We start from the raw sequence: 10,186 nt of genomic DNA, 5'->3' as shown, positions 1-10,186 counted from the left end.
GCCATCAATCATAAATATACACTGGCATCAAATTGCAAGAAAACATGTACAGCAGCATCATACACCAGACACACATGTACAAAGGCATCACACACCAGGCACACATGTATAGAGGTATCATACACCAGTCATATTATACAGTGGCATAAAACCCCATGAACACATGTACAGCAGTATCACACATCAGGCTCACATGTACAGCAGCCACACACACCAGACACACATGTACAATAGCACTACATGCCAAGAACACATGCATATTAGCATCACACACCAGTCACACATATACAGTGGCATCACAACTAGGAAAACCTGTAAATTGGCATCACACACCATATTCACATGTACAGCGGCATACCACACCAGGCACACATGTACAGTGGCATCATATACCAGGCACACATTACAGAAGCATCACATACAAGTTACACATGTACAGTGGCATCATATATCAGGTACACATGCACAGTGGTATCACACACCAGGCACACATATACACAAGTACAGACATATCACACAGCAGGCATACATGGACAGAGGCATCACACACCAATCATAAATAAAAAGTGGCATCACAACGAAAGAACACATGTACAGTGGCATCACACATCAGGCACACGTGTACAGCATTATCAAACACCTATCAGATGTACACTGAGGCATGACACACCAGACTCAAATGTACAGCAGCATCACACACCAGGCACACATGTACAGAGGCAATGCAGCCCTGGGGAGGTTTACTCAAACATTGTAAGCTTTAGGAAGGGCATGGGTGGAGACTATAGTACCCTGTATCCCCAATTCAGCGATATTTGGAGACCAGTGCCGAAGTCACGTGACCCAGAAACTTGTCCAAGGAGGCATGCATCTCCGGGCTGAAGTCTCCAGGATAGTGCCGGGCGAGAGTCACTAGCAGACAGTGGCTGAAGTACTGAAGAAAGAACCGCCCCGCCTTGCATTAATTTCTCCCCTACACCAAGCCTTGAAGGAACCCACATCTCCAGCAACCCGGGGTGAGCTCAGATACAGGACTCACCTGGAAGTTAGCAGGGTCCACACAGAGCTTGTGCGCATGTAGATCACTGAGAGCAGACAGAGAAGCAGGCAGGTGGTCCAGGTGCTGGGTAGCGAGAGTCAGTGCATCGGCCACATTTTTGGGCATGGGCTTTAACCTGGCTAGAGCCTGGCCTCAGGTCCAAGTGTGGGAAGTAGGTTTTGGTGGAGGGGAAAGCCACGAAGGTCCTGTAGGAAAACAGGGTTGGGCGCATCCGGACCAGGAGGTACAGAGAGCCCGTCTTCGCCCCGCAGTCCGTTGGAAGATGAGCCCGAGGGCGTACCTCTCCAAGGTCTCGGTCGCGTAGATTCTGACATTGCTGCCCATCTTCTTCCAGAGCGCAAGGACCAGCCAGTTATCATCCTGGGACCAAGCCATCTTTAATGAACTGAGCCTTGCGCTCTGCCCCCTGACTGAGCTCATAGATGTCCTGAAACACAAGAGGCCGCCAGGGGGCGCTGCATCATTCCAGGATGCCTAGGTGTTCACAGATTCTGGTTCAGCTTTGAGCCCTCTGTTTCCCTGGGTTCCCTCTCCAAGCCTTACATTTTAAAGTGTTTACTGCATGCACATTGGCATCTAATATGCACTATCGATTACAATGGATTTTAGTGTCCATTTGGCACTGTCGGCTCGTCCTGGCTCCTGAGCCCTTCGGAAACTTCACAGGTTTTCCTTTCTTACTCATTGAAAAGGACTGAGTGTAATTCTCTTGTCAGGAGCCCATACCCATACTTGGTCTTTTTTTTTTCTCCTGGAACACGTCTCCTTTCGTTTAATATCAACATAGTTAAATCTACATTTAAAGGGGATGGAGAAATGGCTCAGCAGTTAAGAGCACTAACTGCTCTCCCAGAGTACCTGGCTTTAGTTCACAGCATAAACATATCTGCTCACATTTGCCTGTAACTTCAGGTCAGGTAGATCCAAAGCCCTCTTCTGTCTTCCACAGTCATACAAGAGATGCATAGATATCCATGCAGCCCAAACACCCACATGTGTGAAATAAAATGAAGGAGATTTAAATCTACATTAAAAACCCCTTTTAATCTGGGTCTTGTGGCACAGGTACAGGTTAATCTCAGCACTTGGAGGCAGATGTAAAAGGATGTCTGTGAGTTCAGGACCATCCTGGCCTACATATGGAACTCCAGGCCAGCAGTGCTACATAATGAGACCCTGACTCTGTCTAAACCACTTCAGACAAAAATCCCCTTTAATACATTCCAACTGTGGGGGCTGGAGAGATGGCTCAGTGGTTAAGAAGACAGACTGCTCATCCAGAGGTCCTGGGTTCAATTACCAGGAATTACATGGTGGCTCAAAACTATCTGATGCCCTCTTCTGGCTTGCCTGAAAACTGCTACAGTGTACTTACATAGTTAAAATGAATAAATAATTCTTCAAATAAATAAAATCTAAGTCTGTTTCAAAAAATATATTCTTCTCAGAGCTGTGAGAATTAAGTAGATGAAAAATATTATATGCCTGGATCATAGGGCAAATTCCTTTGGGGACAATGAACTTAAGAGTGCCTATTATATATTTCGGTGATGACAGCAAGAATCTATGAAACACTCTCGGTGAGTATAACATCAGTATACTAAAGATTCTGTTCTTTAAAAAGGGGGAGGGAGAGCTGAAGAGATGGCTCATTGGTTAAGAGCACTGACAGTTCTTTCAAAGGTCATGAGTTCAAATACCAGCAACCACATGGTGGCTCACAGTCATCTGTAATGATATCTGATGCCCTCTACTGGGGTGTCTGAAGACAGCTACAGTGTACTTACATGTAATAAATAAATAAATACATCTTTTTTTTTTAAAGATTCTATTCGTGTGTGTGTGTGTGACTATGTTCAGGCTCCCAAGTTCTGGAACTAGAACTATGTGGAACGAAGCCCTGTGCATTATAGCAATCTTGGATTTGTACACCTCAATGACATCACATTCATCCACAAGGTTGTGCAGTCTTCACTGCTATGCATTTTCAGAACTTTTACTAACTGGAATAGAACCTCTAGCCCACTAACAGTAACCAACCAACCCCCACCAAAAGGCTCTGTCAACCAGGAGGCTACATACTGTCGCTATAGATTTGATATTTTACAAACATGAAGCTATGCACTATGTGACATTTGTTCTGTTGGTTTCTTCCACTTGACTTTTTTTTTTAAAGGATCAGACACATTGTATAAAAAATTTACACTTTGCTGTAAATAGCTGAAGAATATTCTCATGTAGGGGTACAGATGTATCTCAGTTAGTAGAATGCTTGTTTATGTATGTATGTATGTACATATACTAGCCTTAGTTCAGTTCCCAAGCACTGAATAAACTGGGCATGAAGGCACATAGCTGAAAACCTAGCACTCATGGCGTAGAATTAAGAGGATCAAGAGCTTCAGGGCATCCTTATCTATATAAAGTTTTTGAGGCCAGACTGTGCTACATGAAGCCTTATCTGAAAGAAAGGATGGAAGAGAGAGAGAAAGAAAGAAAGAAAAAAGAAAGAAAAAGAGAGAGAGAGAGAGAGAGAGAGAGAGAGAGAGAGAAAAGAAAGAAAGAAAGAAAGAAAAGAAAAGAAAAGAAAAGAAAAGAAAAGAAAAGAAAAGAAGGAAGAGGGCAAGAGCAGGCATTTTTATATGAGCTACCTGTTGCCTACCCACATGCTCATGTGATGTCTATTTTTCACTGTTTTTCTAGTAGATCCCACACTGAAGTACCAGCAGTATTAAGGAGTTCACTCCCTGAGAGGGCCTGTGATAAGGATCCTCCAAAGACGATCTTTGGCTTCTTTGGCTCAAGGAGAAGAGACATGGCTGTCAGTGGAGGGCTTGGGAGGGAAGACACATGTATGTGTGTGTAGACATCCAACAATGCTTTTTGGCTCTGAACCTTGTCTTTACTGCCCCATGGCTAAATGAGCTAGAGGTGTCCCCACACTCAACATGACACCTTTGCAGACGCAGAGAACCAGGCATGCAGGCTTCTTCTTACTCAGGCTTTATTCAAAGACCAAGAGGTACAGGTGCAAGGGAGAGAGGAAGGGCCTGGCCATAAGGCAAGCCCCGCAGAAGGCAGCTTAACGGTACTTGGAGGTCAGCACGGTGCTCACAGAGGCAAGGAATTTGTCCAGAGAGGCATGCACCGCGGGGGTGAAATCAGCAGGGTGGTGGCTAGCCAAGGTCACCAGCAGGCAGTGGCTCAGGAGCTGCGGAGACAAAGTGGACACCCTGATGCCTCTGCTCCCCTTCCTGGGACCACTATGTTCCCTGCCTTGGGCACGAGGATCCCCAAGCCCTTCCTAGGGGTCCCAGATGCCGCCTGCCAGGTCCCAGCGCATACCTTGAAGTTGACGGGATCCACACGCAGCTTGTGGGCATGCAGGTCGCTCAGGGCAGATAGGGCAGCGGGCAGGTCATCGAGGTGGCTTGCAGCATTGGCCAGCGCATCAGCGACCTTCTTGCCGTGACCCTTGACCTGGGCAGAGCCGTGGCTTACATCAAAGTGAGGGAAGTAGGTCTTGGTGGTGGGGAAGCTAGCGAACATCCTGGGAGAAGGAGAGAAGAGAAATTGAGGTCACAGAAAAGCATAGTTAGGAGCTGCCCACTGAGCGAGTGCCAGGTCTGTATTGGATCCTGTGATCCTTACAGATCAAGGTCCTGTTCTCACCTTTCCAGGGCTTCCGCTCCATATTCAGCACCATGGCCACCAATCTTCCCCCAGGCAGCCTTGATGTTGTTTTTGTCTTCCCCAGAGAGCACCATGGTTTCTTCCTGAGTCTGTCAGAATCAGAAGTGTGTTGGACCTGCAGCAAGTAGCACTTATATGCCCTCCAAGGGAGGACACGCCCTTGGAGCAGTTCTCATTGGCTGGTTTGTGCTTGCTCTACCCAGTAAAACTTGTAAGGGCCCCTGAGATTCTGGGGCTNGGTTGTGCCTCCCCTGGGTGCAGGGAATCCTTATCAGTTGCCCGGACAGGCTTCCTACCCCTTACTATGTCTCCAGTGATGGCAGTTTGGGAAGAAGTTAGGATCCCCCTGTCTTGGTCAGAGAAGCAAGTCCCTCAAACCAAACTGAGCAGNGCCCTTCCCCCCACCTCTCCCTCTGGTCCCAGTTTTACACTTTCCTTTCTAAACCACAACCTGCTTCTGGCCTCAGCCCCAGCCCCTGGATATGAGATAAGATGCTAGCACCTCATAGAGACACTCTCTTTCTCTCTTTTCTCCCCTCTTCCCTCTCTCTTCCTCTTTGTCCACTGTCTCCTCCCCCTGGTTCCTCCTTTCTTGTCTTTTCCCTCTTTCTTCTTTTCCTCTATTTATGTGAGCAGGTCTTGCTCTAGTTTCCAGGCTGGCCTGGAATCCTTTGGCTCAAGTGAATCTCCTAGCTCATCCTTCTGGGCCCAGGGAACTGCAGGAGCAGCTCGCCAGACTCCTCCTTCAGACTTGCATCTTAGCTGCCCAGTGCTACCATGAATCAATAAGGAAATGCTCTGAGCTGGTTTTGGTGACACATATGGGGAGCCTCAGGTCCTGGTAGGCTGAGGCAGGAAGATTGCTTGAGCCCAGGAGTTTAAGGTCAGCCTCTGCAAACAGAGACCCCATGTTTATAACAGAAGCAAACAATAACACAGAAGCTGGGATGTAAGTGAATAAGTGGAATGGTCGCTTTGTATGAGGAAGGTTCTGGCTTCAGTCCCTAGCACTACAAAAATAAATAGACTATAAGAGCAAGAGGCAGTGGTCAGTGGAAAGTCCTGGGCTCATTCTAACCTTCTTGACTTGGGTGAGGGAGAGAGTAGAGGGACCAACTTCCTAAATGAAATAACAACCAAAAAAAAAAAAATATGTGTATGGGCGATTTAATTAGCTATTCATTCACTCTCTTTTTCTTTTTTCTGTCAATTTTCTTTTTCTCTTCCCCTCCCCTTCCACCCATATCTTTTCTTCCTCTTATGTGTGGAAAATTGTTCTGCTGTGATCTATGTTGTATGCTCTTCTCCCCTAATGCAGCTTCAGAAAGGTCCCTGGGACAAGACATTTTGACTATACTCTCTATTGGCATGTCATGAACACAGACAACTCAGATATACATACCCGTTACTTATACTACGAGGTGCAGGTGTATTACTGGAAGCAGGGTGTGGCCATGAGCCAAAGAATGAGGGCTGTGTTACAAGTCTGAGGTTTATGGTACCTGGAGGTTAGCGCTGTCTTCACAGCAGCAAAAAGCTTGTCCGTGGAGGGGTGAACCTCAGGGGTGGATAAATCTGGTTGTTACTTGATCATGCTTACTGGCATGCTTGGCTCAGGAACTATGGGGAAAGGAAACATAGGTCAGTGGCTGTATACACCACAGGAGATTCTCTCGTATTAGGTGAAGGACCAACAATACCTCAGAGCCCTGGTCACTCCTCTGCCCAGCCAGCAGTCACCTCAGGGTTGATGGGGTCCTCATGCAGCGCCTGAACAGGAGGAAACTCTGGGCTGACATGACAGTGCAAATGTTATCTAGGTGGCCTGCCGAGTTGTTGAATGTATATGCCACCTCTTGCCTTGGGCTGCTGCCAGGACAGAGAGGGACTCATGTCTTAGTTAAGGAAGTAGGTCTTGTAGGAGGCAAAACTATGGAGTGTCTTCAGAAAGAATAAAGTTCAGAGGCAGAGGCTGGATGAGGGAAGGGCAGCTATGCCCTCTGGAGCCTGGGCAAGGCAGAAAAGTTCCCTTACATCTCCAGGGCTTCTGTGCTAACATAGGTACTGTTTGTCCTGATCAGGACTTATCTTCTTTAGGAAGCACCGTAGTGGGCTCATTATTAGAGTGTGTTTCAGAACCAGATTGCTGGATGCACACAGAACTTGGCAATTTATCTCTAGGTATGGTGGGCATGTATGAGGGCATCAACTCTCAGCTTGGCCGCATCCTGGGCTACTTCCAGCTTACACCGCAGGGTAGTGTCCATGGTGAGCTGACACCACCTTGTTCACTGACCCCAGCCTTAGGTTCAGATGGTTCATCCTCTTTCCTGCTCCTGCTCCCCTAGAGCCAGGTGTCTGGAGAGAAAACTTGGGCCTTTGTCTGGGGCACAGAAGCTCAGCCTTTGGCCGAACTGTCACGCATCATTTCTCCTATTCTGTGCCTACCGCCTATGCAACCCCCAACTCAGGCTTCATACTGGCTCTGAGAACAAGAAGGATAAGATGTTGGGGAACTTAGAGGTAGAAGGAATGGCTGCCCCTGGCTGTGGTAGAGGTGGTGGGCTGCTCCTTGGGGGTGGAGTTTCAGGGAAGGGCTCCCCTCTTTCTGGATACTGTTTGAGTCTCTCCTCCTTGAGATTCTTACACGGTGTCTTAGTCATAAAGCAGCCAAATTCCTCTCGTTCTCACCTTTCTTTTCCCTCCTCACTCTTCTCTCCTTTCTTCTCCCTATCCCTCCTGCACTCCTTAACGCCCTCCTCTCCTGTCCTCCACACTCCATCCTCCCTTTCTCTCTTCCTCCCTTCCTTCAACCCTCCTTCCCGTCAGACTCATCTTTGTTTACACTGAGTGAAGACACTGGGCTCATTCCCAACATTTACTTCTGCCTTTTCTGGGTAGAGAGATATGACAGAGTCACTCTTCCTACTGATAACAGGAAAGGGTGTGAAAGCCTGGGTGGACTTCAGCTTCTTCCTTCCTTCCTTCCTTCCTTCCTTCCTTCCTTCCTTCCTTCCTTCCTTCCTTCCTTCCTTCTTTCTTTCTTTCTCTCTTTTTTTTTTCCAGACAGGGTTCCTCTACATAGCCCTGGCTGTCCTGGAACTCACTCTGTAGACCTGGCTGGCCTCAAACTCAGAAATCTGCCTGCCTCTGCCTCCCAAGTGCTGGGATTAAAGGCGTGCACCACCACCGCCAGGCCCTAGTCACCTCTTTATTTGTGTGTAGAAAAACACATAAGAAAAAAGCTAAGTCGAGCAGTTCCAGGACAGCCAAGGCTACACAGAGAAACCCTGTCTCAAAATAAATAAATAAATAAATAAATAAATAAATAAATAAATAAATAAATAAATGAGGTGGCTGCAGAGATGACTCAGCACTGAAGGATGCTTGCTGCCCTTTCTGAGGGTCTGTGTTTGGTTCCCCAGACCCAAATGAGGTGGATCAGAGCTACTTGTGACAGTAGCTCCAGCTTCTGGAGATTTGACACCCACTTGTGACCTTCGTGGTATATACACACACACACACACACACACACACACACACACACACACACATACACACGGCCTACATAGAAACATTTATACACATAATCAAAAATATAATGAACATGATTTGGCTGTAAGGAAAGAAGTCTACAGGGAGAGGAAGGAACTACCTAGGGGTTCAGAGCAGTCCTTGCCCAGAAACTAGGGAACGTGGTACAGTGAATGTGGTGTTTGCCACCTCCCGGGAAGCTGTATCCACTGCAACTTACACTGGCTCCTTCTGAGAAAAGCCTGGAAAGTTAGATCATGTTCTAGAATACACAAGCCAGGCAGACTGAGATGCCAGCCTGGAGCCAGTGGCCTTCAAGCCAGGACAAGGATATTTCTGGATGCTGCTAAGAGCCAGGGAAGCAGAGGGAAATCTCAGGAGGGAAGCTTCTATGCTGAGACCAGAGCTCAGACTCCCTTCTGACCAGCTGCATCTTACAGCAGCCTGCTGCTTAACTGCACTTGCACTCAGACCGAAGCTACTACCCAAGCCATCTTTCCCCAGCCCATGTCTGCACAGGCAACATTGCTGGGTTAGTCAAGGATGCAGTACACAAATATACACTCACTGTTTATGTTTATTTTTAAAGACAGAGTCTCACTGGCTTGGAACTTGCTCTGTAGACCAGGCAGGTCTTGAACTGACAGAGATCTCTCTACTTCTGCCTTGGGATGCTCTGATTAAAAACGTGACAGCACACCCATCCCTTTCCATTTACTTTGATAAGATTTTTGTCATATGCTATTTGTTCCTGAAGTTTACCTCATTATTTTTTTAGAGATTTATTTAACTAAAGAATATATAGCTGGTTGTAGTGGCTGAAGGTTTTAATCTGAATACAGAAGATTAGAAAGCAGAGGTAAGTGGATCTTGGTGAGTTCCGGGCTAGGCTAGTGTAAAATTGAGTTCCAGGACAGTCAGGAAGTCATACAGAGAAATCCCCCCCCCATATGTGTATGTGTGTATATGTGTCTGTGTCTGTGTCTGAGTATGGGTCTGGGTATGGGTTTGGGTATATGTGTATGTGTATGTATTGGTTTTTGTGTATGGATGGCTGTTTAGAGCACTTGCTGCTCTTGTGGAGGACCTGGATTCAGTTTGCAGAACCTACAGTGGTGGCTCATAACTATGTATAACTCCAGTTCCTGGAGACCTGACACACTTCTCTGACCTCTATGATCACCAGGCACAAACTTGGTGTGCAGCCACAAGCAGGCAAAACATCCATACACATAAAACAATTAAAGATGATTTTATCTGCTGGGCAGTGGTGGCATGCGCCTTTAGTCCCAGCACTTGGGAGACAGAGGCAGGCAAATTTCTGAGTTCAAGGCCAGCCTGGTCTACAGAGTGAGTTCCAGGACAGCCAGGACTACACACACACACATAATGCCTTTGTGAAGTTGTCAGTGGAAGAGTGGAAGCCAGAGGCATCAGATTTCCCTGCAACACCCCAGCCTTCCTTGTTTATTTATTTCTTTAATTTTAATTTTGAGGCAAGGCCTCAACAAGAGCCCTTATTGGTTTAATACTCACTGTGTGGAATACTGTGGTCTTGAACTCACAGAGATCCACCAGCCTCTGTCTCCAAGATGCTGGATTAAAGACATATTCTACCACACATTGCCCTGTTTTGTTTTACAATGTGTGACAGCCAGGGCTGCAGAGATGGTTCAGAGCCTAGGACCGCCGGCTGCTTTCCCACAGGAATTGGGTTTGATTTCCAGAGCCCCCATGACAACTCATAACCATCTATCTTGAGCTCCAGGGGAATCTAACATATTAATCCAAAGTTGCCAAGCTTCTAAACGTATGTACAGAAATGGTTGTATGTCTGTAGCACCAGCTTCTAGACTGCAAGGACACAACATGCACTATAGACATGCAAAACATCTGTAC

At 46.9% G+C, this 10,186-nt stretch overlaps 1 protein-coding gene and 1 pseudogene across 1 annotated transcript; both read right to left on the bottom strand.

Moving 5' to 3' along the window:
- Positions 1–805: 805 nt before the first annotated feature.
- Positions 806–1,435, bottom strand: LOC110305135 (annotated as a pseudogene).
- A 2,615-nt stretch (positions 1,436–4,050) lies between these two features.
- On the bottom strand, positions 4,051–4,877 carry LOC110304727 (hemoglobin subunit alpha). Its single transcript, XM_021176276.2, has 3 exons — positions 4,733–4,877; positions 4,406–4,610; positions 4,051–4,271 (listed from the first exon to the last, which is right to left on the bottom strand). The coding sequence occupies exons 1-3, from the start codon at positions 4,825–4,827 to the stop codon at positions 4,143–4,145; spliced, it is 429 nt and encodes a 142-aa protein (XP_021031935.1). The 5' UTR covers positions 4,828–4,877; the 3' UTR covers positions 4,051–4,142.
- Between the last annotated feature and the right edge of the window lie 5,309 nt (positions 4,878–10,186).

Source organism: Mus caroli, chromosome 11 (assembly GCF_900094665.2).
Source record: "Mus caroli chromosome 11, CAROLI_EIJ_v1.1, whole genome shotgun sequence".
NCBI classification, from domain to species: Eukaryota; Metazoa; Chordata; class Mammalia; order Rodentia; family Muridae; genus Mus; species Mus caroli.
Note: the sequence above shows the minus strand (reverse complement) of the source record. Positions and strands in the feature narration are given on the sequence as shown.

Coding starts and splice junctions, on each gene's coding strand:
- LOC110304727 (XM_021176276.2), bottom strand. CDS start 4,827: ATGGTGCTCTCTGGGGAAGACAAAAACAACATCAAGGCTGCCTGGGGG. Junction 4,611..4,732: donor GGAGCGGAAGCCCTGGAAAG/GTGAGAACAGGA, acceptor TCCTTCTCCCAG/GATGTTCGCTAGCTTCCCCA. Junction 4,272..4,405: donor TGGATCCCGTCAACTTCAAG/GTATGCGCTGGG, acceptor TTGTCTCCGCAG/CTCCTGAGCCACTGCCTGCT.